This window comes from Dunckerocampus dactyliophorus, chromosome 5 (assembly GCF_027744805.1).
Source record: "Dunckerocampus dactyliophorus isolate RoL2022-P2 chromosome 5, RoL_Ddac_1.1, whole genome shotgun sequence".
Classification (NCBI taxonomy): domain Eukaryota; kingdom Metazoa; phylum Chordata; class Actinopteri; order Syngnathiformes; family Syngnathidae; genus Dunckerocampus; species Dunckerocampus dactyliophorus.
The window spans coordinates 17,246,105-17,265,343 of record NC_072823.1 but is presented as its reverse complement, the minus strand read 5'-3'; the positions used below and the strand labels follow the sequence as shown (position 1 = coordinate 17,265,343).

Genomic DNA, 19,239 nt, shown 5'->3' with positions numbered 1-19,239 from the left:
AGGACCTGTGTGACCTAAAAACAAATAAAGTTGCTGAAAATACAAATCACAGAGCCCATTCATCTTCCATACTGTCTTTCTTGTAGAGGACATTTTTATGCTGCCTACCAGGGACCCTAAAAACCCCACAGTGTACGCGGTCTTCACCACCTCCAGGTATAGTTGTTCTTTTCCATCAACACTACAACCTTTAGTTTGTCTATTTTTAACCTGCTCTCCTGTTCTTACCCTGCCCTCAGCTCTATTTTCCGAGGCTCTGCTGTGTGTGTGTACAGCATGGCGGACATAAGGGCTGTGTTTAATGGGCCCTACGCCCACAAGGATGGGCCAGACCACCGATGGGTAGAATATGAGGGACGGATACCGTACCCTCGTCCCGGAACGGTGAGTCAGACACCACAAAAAAAAATTAAAAATAAAATAAAAATCTATCAAGTATTCCTGATTATATAGAAAAGTAAAACAAAACATTTATTAGAATAATCATTATCATTATAGTCATGTAGTCCATGGACGGAGCCGAACTGGGCCACGGGAAACTTTTCTTTTTTAAATTTTTAAATAACTACATAACATTTTATGTAAATGGATAGAAATTTTGAAAAAATATATACAGTCAAACCCCCCCCCTCTTCCTGCATGTTTATAATATGTTGTTTGTTGTGACCGGCGAGCCGTCCCACTTTGTTCGACAGTCCTTGAACGCACCATCTAACTTTCTCCCACACTGCACAGATAAGACTACTATATTGTATTTTTCCCATTTTTCTTTTATCTCATATTTGTTCCCAAATTCTGATCCTATGAGGGAATGCATAAAGGTAAAGCGTGATGACGTGATTGATATCTATTCATTAAATTAAATCACGAAATATATTCTAAAAATGTCTCAAATAAATTGTATTGAACATATTCCTAACATTTATACATTACTATCTAATGTACTATTTAGTTATCACGCATGCATTTAATGATGCTTTTCAATCTGCTGCCCTGAAAAAAAAATAATTAATTAATAAATGGAGATAAATACAAAATAACAAATCAGTTCAACACTAGACTTCCAGCACATATTTTTACATTTAATTAATATAACATTTAATTTAATTATTCAAAATAAATTGTCTTACTTACAATCTCTTGCTATTTTTTTGAAATATTTTTCTTGAATTTGGCAGGGAAAAAAATCCATATTGCAAAGCATTGGAATGACAAAGTAAACAAACATTCCAGTAAAAAAGATAGATAAATAATTCTGCCACGCAGAGTCCTTCATTTAAAACAACTCTTACTATAGGATTTGTAACAGATGCACGACGAAACCTAATGTTGTGGCCTGTGAGCTTGTTTTGATGCGCATTAAGTGGCCATGCATCGTATGGCCAACAGAGGGAGACAAACGCCAACAGAAAATAGTGACAAACTATCGTTCAAACAATTTAGAGCAAGGGTCACCCAGTAAATTACACGTGATACATTGCTGGCTGTCTCTTGTCTTGTAGTGCCCCAGTAAAACATACGACCCTCGGATCAAAACCACCAAAGACTTCCCTGACGAGGTTGTCAGCTTTATTCGCATCCACCCACTGATGTACCGCTCTGTCTACCCTCTGAGCGGACGACCTGTGTTCACGCGTGTACGCGTGGACTACAGCCTCACTCAGATTGTGGTGGACAGAGTTTTAGCCGAGGATGGACAGTATGAGGTTCTCTTCCTGGGGACAGGTAGGTGACTGTTACTTAAACTAGCCACCAGGGGGCAATACAACATAAACTTTAATGGGTTTTTTTTTTTAACTCTGAGGGAGACGTGTAGGGTTTAATTGTTTTCTAACTTTAAACAATAGTTGATTAATATAGACCCACGTTTATGGGCTTGGACTGTAAGGCTATTAACATTTGGAAAGTAGTGCAATTCAGGGTTTTCATTTGTACTGCTTGAATTTGAGTGTTGTTTGAGTGTGTACGTGCTTGAAATTTGCTGTCTGTCCTAGATGCTGGCACTGTCCTGAAGGTAGTGAGCATCAGCAGAGACAAGTGGCTGACGGAGGAAGTGGTGCTTGAAGAGCTTCAAGTGTTTCAGGTTTGATGCAACAGAAACACGCAACACAAACAAATGTATGAATAGTGAGTGTTGCTTTACAGATGCCAGCTGCTCTGTAGCTGTCACCGGGTATAAACAGGACTCCTCTGTAACATATTCTAATATCCAACCTGTAAAAAAGAATGATTGGCTGTTTTCCTTTGAGAGTGGTCCAAAAAAAAGAATGTTTATCTGTACTTTTTTTTTTTTCCAGGTTCCCACTCCCATACTTAGTCTGGAGATATCTTCCAAGCAGGTTTGACCTCATTTCGCATTTTGACTGCACTTCTTTTATGCTACATTTATACGATCAAAGCACAAGTTGAAAGATTTTACACAACAAGCAACATTTTAGCTTCTTAAATTTGCAGGGCTTATGGTAAGTTTACATGACAACAAAGTAGTAAAAACATTTTTGCATACAAAACAATTCACACACACACATACACACACCTGCAAAAACAACACTGGAGCATGCATGCCAGGCCAGTTGTCGGCGATGACACTGCACACATGCACCCATAACTTATACTCTTGCACAAGATGGTCTTTCGCCAGCACTTACAAGCTATGTGGTTTAAGACTTTGGTAAGAAATATTCCTCCGCTGTAGCTACACTCATGGAAAAAATGATCAGACCACCCTTGTTTCTTCAGTTTTCTTGTTGCATTTGAGACCAAATATGAGGTGAAAGAAAAATGATAAAAATACAGTAGTAGTCTATCTGTGTGGAGAGAAAGTTAGCACACACACAAGGGACATGCATCAAGTGAGACGGATGTAACAGAGAGAATCTGGCCACTTTTCAAAATAAAAAATCATGTAAATTATTTTTTCTTTCTGTGCGGCCCGGTACCAAATGAACCACGGCCCGGGGGTTGGGGACCACTGCTGTAGATAACAAAATTCAAATATTTAGCATTACTAGACTCCACACATACTGTTGTCATGTAAATGAACAGCCAAAGAGATTCAGTTAAAATGTGTTTTCAATTGAAAACATACACGTCAAAGTAAGAACCCTGTTGATTTTGAATAGTGCTGATCCAATCTGTTTAGGTAGCTGGAGTCAGAACTCATTTAGGCCCACGTTTCTTTTCTGCATACGAAACGTTGCCGTTTTCAACCTATTTTTTAAATCAGCGGCTTTATTTATTTTTGAAGCCCCTCTGGCTGTGAAACTTTTTCATCCTTGTTCTACTTTCCTCTCCCTTTCAAGCCTTCCTCATGACTTTCCGGCGCTTTCTCCCGCCTTTGCTTTTTCCTCATTATCTGAAAGGTCAAGGGTGTCAGTAGACACTTCAACACTAATCAAAGCATCCATTAATCTCCCGCAGCATTTGACCTGCGTGTGTCTGTGCGTGCACGCGTTGACTATGTTGTGTTTTCGGGGTGGGGGGGTGGGAGGTGAAAGTTCCGTTTAGGAATTTCCTTACACATATTGGGATAATATCATTGAAAATTCTACACACAGTTTGGCAACATGTACGTTTTTAGTTGAACAATTATCGGTGCTGTTTACATATTTAGCTTGTTGAAGATTCTGCTGGCATAAACATCTTATCTTGGAATGTGTACGTTCACATCACCTGAAGCCCAGTGTTGTGTCTGACTACAGCAACAGCTGTATGTGGGCTCAAGTGAAGGCCTGGCCCAGGTTTCACTGAGCAGATGTCACCTCTATGGTCAAGCCTGCGCTGAGTGCTGCCTGGCCCGTGACCCCTACTGTGCCTGGGACGGACACACGTGTTCAAGATATATCCCTGCATCCAAGAGGTAGGTAATTACAGAGTGGGACTCGCTGGCCTCGTTCTCTTGTAAAATAAATGCCAAGCTTAAGTGTCATAAAAGGATACATTCTGTCAGTAGAAACCTGACAGAGACATATACATATACGCCCTTATGAACTGCAGTATTACACAATACAAAAAGTCTGTTTTGGGATATTCTATAATATCTCTGTCTTCCTCTGAGGTCCAAAGAGCCTTACAAATTTGGATTCCAAGAAATCAGACAGTCTGGATAAATTAGATGAATCTTTCTTAAAGTGGGCAGCTGATTTTATAGCTGAGCCCTTGATGAACATTTTTAATTTGATTCTCAAAAGTGTCGAGTGTATATATACTGTATACTGTATATATTCACAGGGTTTACGTACAGAGACCACCTGCCAATAGCCAATAAACGAGAGTAATTGACACACCCATAAAAACGTCTACTTCTGACACTCGAAAACGCCAAGATTATGCTGTTGCATCGCGGCGCCACCACAAGCTATGCTGGCTCGCTTCTCCCCCTCCAAACCCTCCTGCTGGCTTGACAGTGACGCTCTCCTCCGATTTCGGGTCAAAATTGGCTATAAAAGTGTAATTATTAGATTAGCTTCCGCTGCAGAACCCTCCCCGTCTCTATTTAATTGTCATTGTTCACTTGCGACGAAAGAAGCTAACAAGCTAAATGCTTCTGGGTTTAAATCCTATAATATGCCTCACACATTTATTAAACGCATTTCAAATTAGAAAATGGATAGGTACTCACTACTAATGAATGATAATGTAAAGTGATTGAAGAGTCACGGTGAGCGGAGACTGTGCGACGCAGCTCCGCAGGCTGCTGGGTCGTCCCAACTACGGAGAAGGCGTTTCTCCAAGCCGCGTGTACATAATCCACACGGCTTGCCTGTTACAATTCCAGTAACGACTTGTGATCATTACCTTGTGTTCACCTCGCTACAAGTTTTGAGCGCCATATTGTAACAAGTTGACTGTTGAAGCTCGTGCGTCTGTATAGCCACATAAACAGGGCGCCGCCATCTTGCACTGATGTCACATCGTATATGTATGCTGCACGTTGTATGCCTTATTATCACATATTTCTAGATTTTTGGCGAAAAAAACGTAATATTTTCAGAGAAAAATTAAAAAATATGCTGAATCGCGAATACGCAGGGATCCACTGTACATACTAAACTATTAATGCAACGCTGAAGTCAATGATGTAATGATGTTTCTATGTACACAATGTATGCCTATCTCTCTCTAATATTGTTCACAAGTCTGTCTACGTCTTTGTTAGTGAGCAGTCATAATTCATAATTCATCAACCCCAGTGAAGTGTGGCATATCAAGATGTTGATTAGAGTGTTGCGTTTACAGCATATACGGTATTTGTTGAGTGAATATATTCTTAATTCTGAATTTACAGCAGCGGCGCAGTGCTTTCATTGAGTTTTCTTTCATTTTTCCCGTGCTCTTGCCTAGAAGAATAGCGTCTGATCAGAATCAGCGCGTTATAGCTGAGCAAGTGGGGTCAGAGCGACATGTTATCAGCCAGTGGGGGATGCTGTTATGTTTTGTCCAAACAATGAGCCTCTGCCTTTGGTCTCAAGGGCTCTTTGAAAACTGATCTTCAGTGAGTGTAGTCTACAGATGTGGCGTGACAAAGGGCGCACGGGAGGTGGAGGACGAGGTGAAGTCAGTACAAACTGACGAAGCCCTGGAGAGCAACATCTAGAACTGCCAAAAAATAATACTTGCTATGATTCAAACATACAGTATGGTGTTGGCGCCAATCCTAAAATCCTCTCAAATTACTTTTTATGTACTTTTGTCAGGCACTTTCGTCGTGCTTTAGAAAATAAACCACAGTAGGAGATACAAGTAATGTTATTGCATATAAAAAGTAGACTTAAAAAAAGACAAAAATAATATTTTATATCATGGTTTTAAATTAATGAACTTGCCCGGTGCTGATTTTCCAGAAGAGTTGGCATCTCTGCAACTTCTCAATGATTCAGTGTTTTCAGGAGGAGTTCTATAAGATTACAGAGAAAGTGTGAGCATTTAACCCTGGTGGATGCAGACATTGGGGAAAAAGTTACGGCACCATGTTCTTTTCCCAGGAGAGCCAGGAGACAGGACATCAAGCACGGGGATCCCGCCAGTCAATGTTGGGATTCAGAGGACAGTATGTAAACTTTATTGTCATCTGTCAACAAACAGTACAATGATAGCACATGGCCTACAGTACCTTTGGATAATCTTTCCTTCAGATCTCGGTGTTGGACAGGTGGAGGAGAGAGTTCTCTTCGGAGTTCAGAGCAACTCAACCTTCCTTGAGTGCATCCCCAAATCTCAGCAGGCCCAGATTCGCTGGTTTGTTCGAAGAACTGGATCGGAACACAGGGAAGAGGTCAGAGAGTGTGATTGTCAACACAGGCACACCCTAACACACTTTTGCTTTTACTAGTCTTGCTCTGAGGTTCAAAGTTGGAATGTAAAATGTTTTTTTTTTGCTTTACTTCGGTTTACTGGAGCTAAGAGGTTACATTTTTTTGTTGTGGTAAAGAGAAATTACAGGGCAAAAACATTTACAGTCCAACAAGATCATATCTCATTTATGTTGTTTGACTGATTGGTGGTCTGAGCCATGAATGCCGACACAAACCATATTCAAGCTGATCCTACGGGAAGTTAAAAGGACCACTTTGACTTTGGACAGAGAGAGGAAAGCAATCACATACAGTCACTCACACTGTATACAGAACACATGAAGGACATCAAATACAGCACTTAATACAATAATTAAATGAAACGGTAGTAAAAAAAAAAAAAAAAAAAAAGCCAAAGCACTAGCAACCTTTCCATCTCGTTAATAAGGCCACACCACGCTGCTTCGTTATTACTGTCTCTTTCAGAGGATCGGCGACCTGGCAGTTATGTGTACTATGGTGTTAAAGAGCTTTGTGATTTCCGAATGTCTGTGAATTTGACATGAGTCCTGACTGTGTGCGTGGGTGCGGGCCGAGCAGGATGGCTGCGTGCAGAGAGGACAGTTGAGTTTGTTCAATTTTTGACGTTGTTGTTTTTGCAATAAAGAAATTGTTGAGCACCTCCTCGTCATCCTTAAAGCATCCGGGTAGATGTTACAATACAGGTGATGGTCATGACGGTCAAGTGGTTGAGACACGTTGCCAATATTGAGCACATCGTGTATTCTTCCACGGGGGAACTAGTTCTCAAGCGAGTCTTGTGTTTACGGACCCAAATTACATTGTTAAATAATTTATGGAAGTGCATACGTAACCACGAAATGCCGTAAACCGAGGACCACCTGTAGCTAATAGGGATAATGCATTTTTGCAGAGTACGAGCATGAAGTGAATACAACTTCTCATTATCCGTAATTGTGATGACGTAAAATCCTCATTACCTATTCACTCTTCACGGTCTGTGATTGGCCAATCGCACACAGCGACCGCCCCTCCCTAGACAGGCTCGCTGAATGCAGCGCCCGGACAGTGCCTGTCTGTATTGTGTCTGTGTGTCACGGCTGTACCGTGGAGCATTTCACTCGCATAAGAGAGCACTCATACCAGTACGTTTTTCAACCCTTTCAGTCGCATTTTGCTCCTGAAATAAGTCCACACAAAGTGAATCAAACTGGAGTCACATTTTCGCACATCTGTACAGAAATCTGCAAGTCTCCTACAACTTTTCTTTGTCCACATCGGCAACTCTCGCGTTGACGCACGATGACGTCTCAGCCACACAAGATGCACTTATCAGATGTGTTACCAGATGGATACCGGAGCATTGCAGGAAAGATGGTTGCTCGCTGTGACATAAGTACTGTCCCACTCATGCTTTAAAAATACTTTTTCTTTGTTTGTATGCATCGTAACTCCGTTCCAATTTCCCACGCCGCGCGCATTAAAAGGGAAAGCGATAAAATGTTTCTTTCGTCATGCATTTACTGTGTAATCCTCACGAGAGGCTTGCCGCCGGAGTGTACCTTCTCAAACCGGTGTGTGCGCACTGCTGTGGAAGCCTGCATCCAGCCTTTGCTATATAGTGATAGTGCTACGAAAACACAGCACGGACACACTCATTTGTTAACACTAACCCCCTCCCTGTAAAATATTTAAACCAGGGATTTCCAAAGTGGGGCCCTCAGACCATTTGTGGACCGTATTTTTTATGGGCCTGTGAACGACACATTGCAGAAACAAAATATAAAATAAAACTGGAAAAATAAAACAAAAAAGCATAAAGTTACTCACGAACTAAACTGAAAGAGTTGATACTAAAAACTGTCTCACACATCACGTACACACATACACAGTACACATATAGCTGAATAATAAACAATAAATATCGCAACTTCTGATCAATCCATGTCAATTTCAGACTTAAAATAATGTAGATTTAAGCCCCGCCTGTTCCCGGTTAAACCACGCCCACTTACGGTTTATGTCCCCCCCATTCCGAGCACAGATACGGATACAGATAATTTAGATGTATGAACAGATAAAGATACAGATAGTATGGAGTACTCGCTCATCCCTAGTAACTAGTCTTGGTCCAATCCAAATGATTTTAAACCTGTTATTTTAGATGTTGATGTTAGATGTTTTAGATGTTATTGCTATGGAAGACCAGACCCTATGGGACAGGTGAGCAAAGAAGAGGTAATTTGTGACTGAGGTCTGAAAACAAACTCAGTTATGATGACACTTCACTGAATGAGTCCTGCGCCCCCCTCCTTTATCTAAACACCCATTGTGAGTAGGTGTCTTACCACTCACTTTCCACTACACTTACACCCACAGCCATGTCCTCTCTCTCAGGGGTGAAAGTAAACACACAAGACAGGTGCAAGCGCCACTACAAAATAAAACCCATATGTTCCTTTATGGTCGGTCACTGCAGAAAGACGTGTGTTTGTTCTGTGCGTGCATGTTTCTTTATTATCCCCCCACAGCGGAAATCATAAGAGTGATCCCTACGGACAGCCATGTGTTTGCTGGTAATGACACAATGGGGTGTTTTCTGTGTTTGTGTGTTTGAGCGTGTGATGATATGTGACCTATTGTGCTCTACAGATGAAGTGATAAAGGACCAGATGCATGGGTTCTTCCTCCCCCACAGGAATGTCATGTGATGGTCAACATCAGTGATAGTTTTGATCATTTAGATACCCACTTGTCACTTCCACTTAGGCACACATACACTCTATTGTTGATTCGGCAACATGTTTATTGTTGTAGTGAGGTTTTCAGTTATATATAACTGTATTATTGATTCGACATTATGTTTATTATTGTAGTTTAGTTTGTAGGTATATACAATTGAGAACGTTGGTGACCTAAAATGCCTCTTTTCAGTCTTCAACCTCCTTGGGTGTGTGGTCTACAAAATACAAAAATTAGGCCACGCTAGCATGCACTGCTAAACTAAGCTAACCCAGTTGGCTCACAGTCACACTCCGTAAGAGGTGAGTTTGGAAGTTTTTTCGCCATCTTTCGCTGGTGTTTCAGGTGGCCGCTTGGACACGTTTAGTTCAAGAGGGGGCGGGTAAGTGTTTGTGAGCAGATTTCGCCACGCCTTAGCGATCTGCTGGGGAAATATTTCCCTGAACAAACGTTCCTCCTCCACATGGACATCATTTCATTCACAATAGAATAAAATTCAATAGATTCCCTTTCTGTTGACCAATTCCGCAATTCCCTCAAACCAGAAATAATGGGGCCCTACATAACTTCCGCAGATGGCAGTCGCTGCAGTTAAAGTATTATGAGTGTTCAGCAGCCAGCAGCTTTATTTACTGCATGTACGTTAAAATGTTGGTTGTGCTACTCACCCGTACTGTTGTTTATGATCTCATCAGCGATATCAATGCTGGAGGAGCTGTTGGCTCCTTACCACTATTACAACATTGGTTCTTTTGCTTCTGTGTTGTGCAATATTCTTGTTAATATATGACCATGTGATCAAAGAGTGCTATTTTGTCATGTAATGATAATGAATCATGGTGTATTCTTACCTTGTCGCAAGATAAACAAAAACAAGTAGAGAATGACTCAGATAGTACGAGAAGTGCTACATTTTGACAGACATATTGTTTCTAGGTACAGTACTTCAACGTTTAATTTGTGTTCCAACCTCAAAACATTCCAGTTGAAAGTAAATACATGTGCTGACTATGCAGGCTTTTGTAAATAGTATAGAAATATAGTTTATGGAATTTTCTAATTGTTTTGCCATCCAGCTCACACTAGTTTCCTAGTTGGAGTTTGAAAAGCTCTGACTTGTCAGTTGTCTGGAATGCACCAAAACAACCACTTTTAGTGGAACATTCGTCAAACTTTGCACAGGGAAGACATTTGTTCCTATCCCGCAGCTATCATTTTGAGGATAGCTCTGGTTTATGTGGGGCTAATTTGAACGCCCTCCTCAACTCCCGTGCTTCCTCATTCTCCTCCACATGTTGCATGACTCCCTCACAATCTCTTCCCTCACGTTTTGCCTCCAGTTGGCTTGTATTAGAAGCACCACTGACTCTCCCTCCTCGTAAAAGCCAGCCACAAATGGTGTGAGCAGAACCAATTTGTCTGTGCTTCTCACACGATGGCTATGACTATTTGTGTGGGCGGGTGTTCACCTCCTACAGACTGGAATGTTGGCCAGTTCAAATAATTAGCAACAAGCAAAAACGCATGGATGGCATCAGATTTTATGCATTGTTGAAACCATAGCCTTATGAATATCCGTATGATTACATAAAGCCATTGGCGGGCGGTGCATTTGGTCTCTGGGCCTTCAGTGGGGACTTATATTTCTTTAGCCAGGCACTGTGAGAGCCACAATAAATCACCAAAACAAATAAATGAAATAAAATAACACTTTGGCGGGGTTTGGAAACATTGTTCACCCGTGAAGAGTGCAAGCTCATCGGAAATGTTTCTTCTCCTCAGTCAGCCGCTGTGGCCGCAACTTGGCATGTCGCCCCTGCCGAGACAGAGGACTGAGACTGTGTAGGCTGGAGCCACAGAGGAGTTGATCGCTGCCTCATTCACGTACACAATGCAATTGGCATGTTGAAAATGGCTCGCGGGGCTTTGCCCACTGCCTCCTCTTTATTAGGTTTTCCTCAGCTGGCCTCTATTTCGGTAACTCCACAAAAAATGGTCAAAGCAAAAAATGAAGGACAAATTCTACAAAATATCAAAGACTGATTCAAAGAAAATGTAGGATTATTATTTTGGTGTGAATCACAATATGGGGGGAACTATGGCGCTTGGCGGAGGTCTACACTAATAATAAAAATAAGAACTGATGAAAGGGTTAATAGTTGACAGAAACATAGTTGGATAATGTGTGAGTACAGACAATGTACTCACAAAAGAATGGATAGTTAGTTCTAAGTGTAGTCGTGATTAGACATAGCATTGGCTGTACACAGTGGTTCAGGACTACTTTGTATAGTAGAAGACATAATAAGACATAATCAGAGTAAAATAATAATAAGAGGAAATAAGCCATTCAAGACATAAATAAGATTTGTACTCATGTGTGTTGCTAGAAATGTGTTCCCTGGGGGAGCTTAGCGGCAGGCAGACAGGAAGTCGGGGGTTCAGAATTGAGTTTTAGCTTGCCGTGGGATACGGTCGCAAGAGTAGCCCATGTTTTTATTAGTGATTATTGTCCGTTGTGAAATAATCCAAACCTGTAATAAAAAAAACCTGCGATCAAGTCTGCCGTTTGTGTGTCTCACCGAACATTACAGTAACATTACTGACACCTAGTGATCAGTGTAGAATACTACATATCATTCAGTGTCTTTGAATGCCTTTTATTTGTATTTTTCCTCTCTCCTTTTCTCGCAGATAAGGCCAGATGATCGCATCATCCTAACAGATCGAGGCCTCTTGATTCGCTCCCTCCACGTCTCCGACGTTGGTGTGTATGAGTGCGAAGCTCAGGAGCACACTCGTTTCACACACACTCTCCGCCGCCTGACACTGCAACTCGTGCCTCAAGGACAACTGGACAGAAAGACCAAGTCCAGCGAAGACCCCCTGGTCGAGCTAAGGCATGGTCACCATTACAAAGACTACCTGAGGCTGATGAGCTCCCCTGTGGGATCGCTGGAGGACTACTGCGATTCGCTTTGGCTTGAGAAGAGGCCGTCAAAGGCAAGAGGACGAGCTTTGGGAGTTGGAAAGTGGAAACACATCCAGGACATGAAGAAGAGTAGGAACAGGAGGCACCACAGAAAGTGACTGACAAACTGTATTGAGTAATGGGGTGAAAAAATCAGACTGTAAAAGTTACAATAATAGATCAGTCAAAAAACAAAATTGGAAGCAGTTCATAGATGAATTGCTTCACATTCTCCACATGATACACAACTGACTGTTCATATGATGCCCATCTGTCATTTGATTCTTCTAACACATTAAAACATTGTTAAATTAGTGAATAATGGGAAAATGGTTTCCTCTTGGTGATGGCAATGCATTCATGTTGAATGCCTGTAAATATTTGTATAACTTGTACAGGATATAGTGTACAACATGTCCTGTATAGTCGTATTACTTTAATATGTATTACTGTTGATGCGATAACAATGAAGGCTGTGATGTCAGGGCCAGCCAGTGTTATAGTTTTCTACTAGTGTCTCAGTTTGACATCTATTTAAATAAATGTGTCTTGCGTGTCCACAACTAAACAATGGCTTTTTTCCAGTGAATAAATGCAAGACGTGTGCAGTTTCTAGAGCACAAACAGATTTAGAATTGGTTGGTTGGCATTTTTCCAGGTGTCCCAAGATAGCAACGCAGGTCCCTGAACGGTGATCGTCGGGATGATTCAAGGCCAGCTGCTCTCGTGTTTAATTAGAAATGTGAGTTTGCTAAAAGAGAGAGTGCATCTATGAAAGCATGTGATTACATGATGCCGTAGGGTTCCTAGAATAAAACCAACTGGAGGTATAATTGCTTTTATAGCATGACTATTTATTTAGGATTGTGCATATTGATCAATATATTGGCAAGAACATCACATTACATATGCCAGAATTACAGTATATAAATTTGATCTGTTGTCCTAAGGCAGACATACAGGTACATAGAACACACCAGTTCCAAACCTGAACACTGCAGTCAGAAAATCTTTATTTTTCATGATCCTCCACAGGGATTCTTCGTGTGCCTTGTTAGAAAGGCAATAAATATTTCAAGCACTTCCTCCGTGTCCATTGTTTATTTATTGGCTGGCCGCAAAGAACATACCCACAAATACCATGCCGCAAAGAAAAGATCCCGCAATTTGAAGATTTAATTGTCTTTTGTAATTAATTCCCAGTGAAATGAGATGTCATCTGTCGACCGAGATGAACGAGTGGCTGACAGAAGGAGCAGGAAAGGACACAAGTCTGGCGGCAAAAAAGCACAGCAGGAAAGGACACAAGTCTGGCAGCAAAAAGCAAAAAAAACAGCAATTTGATGTGATTGGTATAATGAGCATATAGAGAACTGCAAAGACTTCTGTAGTGGAAACGCAGACTGGCACCAACATCCTCTCTACGAGCCCCAGTTTGTCTAAAAAGGAAATGTTTGAACTGTAGTGCAAAACAACTAGGCTGTGGGTTTGGCCACCTATTTTTTTCACATTCCTGCCCTAAGTCCATTAAATCAAGAATGATGATGAATATTATCTGGAAGGTAGAAACAAAATTTTATGGTGACACTGCACATATTTAACACAGCAGGATCCTCCATAGGAAATAATCTGTTGCAGGGTCAAGCTGTTAGTCAGTGTTAGTCTTAGTGTGACGAAAAGACACAAGTTTATTGTGTTGTTATTGTTATTGAGAGTACATAAATAGAACGTGAAATGTGTCCATATGAGTGATGTGTCTCGGCTCTTACAGCTGGCACTTTTCTCCGGGTACTCCGGTTTCCTCCCACATTCCAAAAATATGCATGTTAGGTTAATTGGCGACTCTAAATCGTCCATGTGAGCATGAATATTTGTCTTTATGTGCCCTGTGATTGGCTGGCGACCAGTCCAGGGCGTACACCGCCTCTCGCCCGAAGTCAGCTGGGATAGGCTCCAGAATACCCCCGAGACCGTAATGAGGATAAGCGGCATAGAAAATGGACGGGTTAGCTTTAATATAGGGCTTTTCGAGGCACCCAAAGCACTTCTCAATGAAGTTCGCCATCTGATTTTGAGTAGCTCACCAAAGACTTTTTGCTTCAACTCATACTATTTTTATAACTGTTCAATTCAGACATGATGCCTGTATTTAATGACAAATGACCACAAAATAGCATAAATACAATGACCACACTGTTTAAGTGGCGATCTGCTTTGCAAAAAAAGTACAATTTAAATGTTGCCAGTCACATCCATCCATCCATCTTCTATGACGCTTATCCTCACTAGGGTCACTGCTGACTTCGGGCAAGATTCGGGGTGCACCCTGGACTGATCGCCAGCCAATTGCAGGGCACATATAGACAAACAACCATTCAGTCTCACATTCATACCTATGGACAATTTAGAGTCGCCAATTAACCTAATATGTATGTTTTTGGAATGTGGGAGGAAACCAGAGTACCTGCTGAGCCCAGTTCTGGTTGGATTTTGGTGATGAACGCGTATTGTTTTGAGAAGCCAAACTCTTTGCTTAAGTGGCCCCAGCAACTAACTGGAACTATGTTCCTCATCACCTAAATCCGACCAGAACTGGGCTCAGGGGACCAAGTAGGGGGTACAGTAAGTCACCCTTGATGCACTATACTGCTGATGGGAATGTCATACAACTTCATGTCAAAAAATCGGACCTATCCCTTTAAGAAACGCTTTTGAAACGCCGTGGGGAAGAAAGAAAAAGTAAGAATCCAAAAACTTACCACTTACACTCAGAATAGGAAGATATTTTTTTTTCATATGTCATTTCGGACATTCCATGGATATGATGGTAAAGTAATGTAAGGTAATGTCTCATCAAATTTTTGAAAAACCGCGATAGAGTGAGGGAGCAATATTTGAACTGCAATGTAGCGAGGGATGACTATTCTATTGTGGTATATTGATTACTCTAAAACATGCATCAAATTAAATTAGGACAAGTAAAGGCAAAAAATAATAATAATAACAGTCCCATATTTATTTTTATTATGTATCTTATTCATTTTTTTCGGGAGTTGGCATCCTTAGTTGAGACTAAGCAGAAGTGATGTTTTTCTGCTTATAACAGAAGGCAAATAACCAGAAAATAAGACCACAAAAACAGCATGTCAGGAGGATTGAGACAAAGAGCGGAATTGAGATGTCGTTGGAGGTGTTCCTGGTTGTATATTATAGGGTATTTACAGCTGTGCCGATGTGTGCGTTTGTCAGGTGGTGGCCCTCCTGGCCCGGGTAGAGACAGTCAAGTGTTGTATGAGAGCTGTCGGACCTAGCTGGTATTGATGGCAGCCCGGGGGTAGTGGAAGGCGAAAGGTATGTGTGCTTGGGCTCCAAACAGTTGTTTCCCTGCACCTAATGACTACCTGTGCTCCCCGGGCTTGATTTACCGATGTAAGTGATCTCCCTTTCTTCCAGAATAGAACACGTTAGGCCTTAAACACAACTTGTCATCCACATTTATACGTGTTTTTTGAAGACGTGTCACTAAATGCATATGTAACAAATATGCTGTTTCCTGGTGTCACATTGTGTTTTGTTTCAATACATCTCACACTTAAAGCTCATGATCATTTCTGTTACCCATCAGAAGAAGTCCTTCAGGTTTTACGCTAGTACAGTATGCTTCTCAAAAATGCACATAAAAGGTGTAATGTTCAACATAATGTGCAACATATCATATTTTCCGGACTATAAGTCGCTCCGGAGTATAAGTTGCACCAGCCAAAAATGCACAATGTAGAGGAATAAAAACATACATAAGTCCCACTGAACTATAAGTCACATTTTTGTGGGGAATTTTATTTTATGAAATCAGAGACCAAGAACAGACATCCATCCATCCATCCATTTTCTATACCACTTCTCCTCATTAAGGTTGCGGGGGTATGCTGGAGCCTATCTCAGCTGACTTCGGGTGAAAGGCGGGGTACACCCGGGACTGGTCGCCAGCCAATCGCAGGGCACATATAGACAAACAACCATTCACACTCACATTCATACCTATGGACAATTTAGTCTCCAATTAACCTAACATGTATGTTTTTGAAATGTGGGAGGAAACCGGAGTACCCAGAGAAAACCCACGCACGCACGGGCAGATCATGCAAACTCCACACAGAAATGCCCCAGGGGAGAATCGAACCCAGATCTTCCCGATCTCCAGACTGTGACTGTGCTAACCACTAGACCACCGTGCGGCCCCAAGACCAGACATTTCATCTTGAAAGGCAAGTTATACTAATAACAATAAAATGGAAAACAACAGGCTAAATAGGCGTATGTTACCGTAACGTGAATAGGTGGCATGTTAACGTAAGGTATAGTTAATCAGATAACTATAGCCTAAACAACTCGCAAAGTCATCTATATTCATCGCCTTGGCACCTACCTGGGCCTAGAGACGTAACTGCACTGTTGAAAAACCTCTCCCGAAAGCACGTTGTTCAAGCACCCATTTTGCTTGCTCCGTTAGCTGTGGCCAGCTAGCTTTTAGCCCACGATTAGCTTTGTTGTCTTCATTGCATTTAGACTATCCTCCGTTTTTGCCAGTCTCAGAAAGTTTCTCATTCACGGTGAGTCATGTCTGTCGAAATATTCAGATATTATGTTGGCTTGTCATCAACTAAAAAGAGAGCTACTTATCTCTTGTTTGGGTGACTTTATTTCACAGAGGGCGACAACATCTTGTCTCTAGCATAGAAACAGCACAACTGACAGCTCCCCCATACAACAAACATACTTCACAGATGCCTAACATCTCGGGGCATTGAAGTGTAACAACATGACAAATACAATCAGTGGCACATAAGCCTAGAGCGCCCTGTCGCAGCTGTCAGTGTGGAAAAAAAAAACGTATATAAGTCGCTCTGGGGGTACAAGTCACAGGACCAGGCAAACCATGAAAAAAGTGTGACTTATAGTCTGGAAAATACAGTAGTTGATATTTGTTTGACTTATCTATATGGTCTGCAATTTACACATTTTTAAATACTTGATTTTATTTTGGCAAGAAACAATGATTGGAAAAGTGCTATTCGTTGTATTTAAAATATTATTCTAATTTGACATAAGAGTAACTGTTATTTTTTTTTAGTATTTGAAGGGAATGAACGCATGCCTCTTGTGAATATTACAAACTCTTTTTTCCATGTCAAGTATTATGTTGAGAATAGTTGCTTGTTTTTTTTCCACACGTTGCAGTCGTTGACACTGAATCAACAGCACCTCTGCTGTTTGCAGCCAAGTACGGCACTCATAATGTTGCCTTCACGACATAATTCATCAACAATCAATTTCACACATAATCAATTGAATTCTTTGTGATTATTATGACCAAACCCTAAATTAGCTCAATTTTCATACATTGAACACACATCAGGGTTTTCCATACAGAAAAAATAATAAAAAAATAAAAAGATGCCAGTAAAATAACACGATTACACCACAAAACCAACCCCCATAAGTCCATAACTTAACTTTCTGTTGTTAAATAAGGTTAAAAACATTAGATTATGTCGCATATTTATTATGACACAAACCAAAACGCTGTGTTCATTTTTTGAATCATGGCCAATTATGCAAATTAAATGATGTTGCCAGGTTGCCCCCCAGCCACCTTCCGAAACCCACCACCATAATTAAACAGTCGACCTGTGGGAAACACTGCACATAGTTGAGCCCTTCTAAAGTATCAGAGTTTGTTTTGTTTTCAAATACCAATCAAAACTATTTCTCATTTAGTCAGCATAAATAACTTTATCGGTATCAAAACATAGACATCACATGTATACATTCTTGGCATTTTCACTACATACAGTACTGTATATGCAATGATACATCCTCCCGTTATGTGATGGTGAAGGCTCAATCAGTGTTGGTTTGACTTAAAGCTAAAACTGTAAAAGTATGTTGGATTCAGTAAGACGAACAGTTATTTCATGGGCTATACTGTAAATAATCGGAACTCTTTTGGTTTATTTTTTGTTTCTTCTAGAATTAAGGTGAGTGTATGAAAGTCTGTATGAAAGTGTTTTTCAAGTGTCGATTTCTAAATTCTGACATAAAGGGAAGAATTTAATCTGAAAAACCCACTTTGAGCACATACACGTATGTTTCACACCTCCCATTTCAATTACGGCATATCTTCTCAAAGGACAATAGTTTAGTAATGAAACTTGGATATACACTGGAGTAGTCAGTGTACAGATTGTATTGCAGCATATACAGTATTTACTTTCTGCTGAAAGTGACTGAACACGCACCCATTATTGTCTAAATAGCTGGCAACACAAGTTAGTGCCAGGATCATTATTTCTTATCTACAGTGGGGAGCTGTGGTTCATTGAAGAGAAACATAAATTCCAACATGAACTATCATTGTGAAGCAGAGCACTATCCCCTGCCTTGGAAAACGGGGCTGCATTCCAACATTCTCCAACATAACAAGCCCAAACACACCTCCAAGATGACAAGTGCCTTGCTGAGGAAGCTGAAGGTGATGGAGTGACCAAGTATGTCTCCAGACCTGAACCTAACTGAGCACCTGTGGGACATTCTCAAGCGGAAGAACAACGTGTCTAGCATCCACCAGCTCCACCAGTGATGTACTCATAGAGGAGCTGAAAAGAAAATGCCCAAGAGGATGAAGGCATTGCTGGATAACAACAGTTTCACACTAAATGTTGACATGTTGAACACAATTTGGACATGTTCAATGTGAGGTGTACTCCAGCTGCCAGCTCTTTAAACACTAATGGACAGTAAACTGTGGACAGTAAACCTTTATAGCTTTAAGCTGTACTATGTTAAACATTACATTTCTATAGTATTGTCCCTTGAGAAGTTTTGTGTTCCACAAAATGGTTGCTAAAACGTGAGAGGTGCACTCACTTTTCATACAGACACAGTATGTGGGCTTCATAACTTGGATGACTCTCTGTATAATGCAGAACACGACAAAAACTAATAATACAACCACAATATTACGCAGTATATATAAATGATCACCTTTCTGAGGCGACAGGGTTCATTTTTGAAAAACAAAACCGGCCCGTGTTTTCATAACACTGGTATGAGTTTGAATGTTTCGGTTAGAATGAATCTTAATACATTGCAGATTACAAATGTGTTGCACGTATGCCAGGAGAGATGAAATTCCAAACAGCATGAGTTCTG

At 40.9% G+C, this 19,239-nt stretch overlaps 1 protein-coding gene across 2 annotated transcripts in view; it reads left to right on the top strand.

The window, feature by feature from the left end:
- The window catches only part of sema3d (sema domain, immunoglobulin domain (Ig), short basic domain, secreted, (semaphorin) 3D), a 39,681-nt gene extending 26,739 nt beyond the window's left edge, over positions 1-12,942 (top strand). The window contains exons 10-18 of one of the 2 annotated variants that reach the window (XM_054777060.1): positions 87-156; positions 240-384; positions 1,503-1,725; positions 1,995-2,083; positions 2,298-2,339; positions 3,702-3,859; positions 5,985-6,049; positions 6,135-6,274; positions 11,751-12,942. In XM_054777060.1, coding sequence (XP_054633035.1) covers positions 87-156; positions 240-384; positions 1,503-1,725; positions 1,995-2,083; positions 2,298-2,339; positions 3,702-3,859; positions 5,985-6,049; positions 6,135-6,274; positions 11,751-12,146 — 1,328 coding nt within the window. In that variant the 3' untranslated portion in view covers positions 12,147-12,942. The remainder of the gene's footprint in view (positions 1-86; positions 157-239; positions 385-1,502; positions 1,726-1,994; positions 2,084-2,297; positions 2,340-3,701; positions 3,860-5,984; positions 6,050-6,134; positions 6,275-11,750) is intronic. The other variant, XM_054777062.1, reaches the window with a different exon arrangement.
- Positions 12,943-19,239: the final 6,297 nt, after the last annotated feature.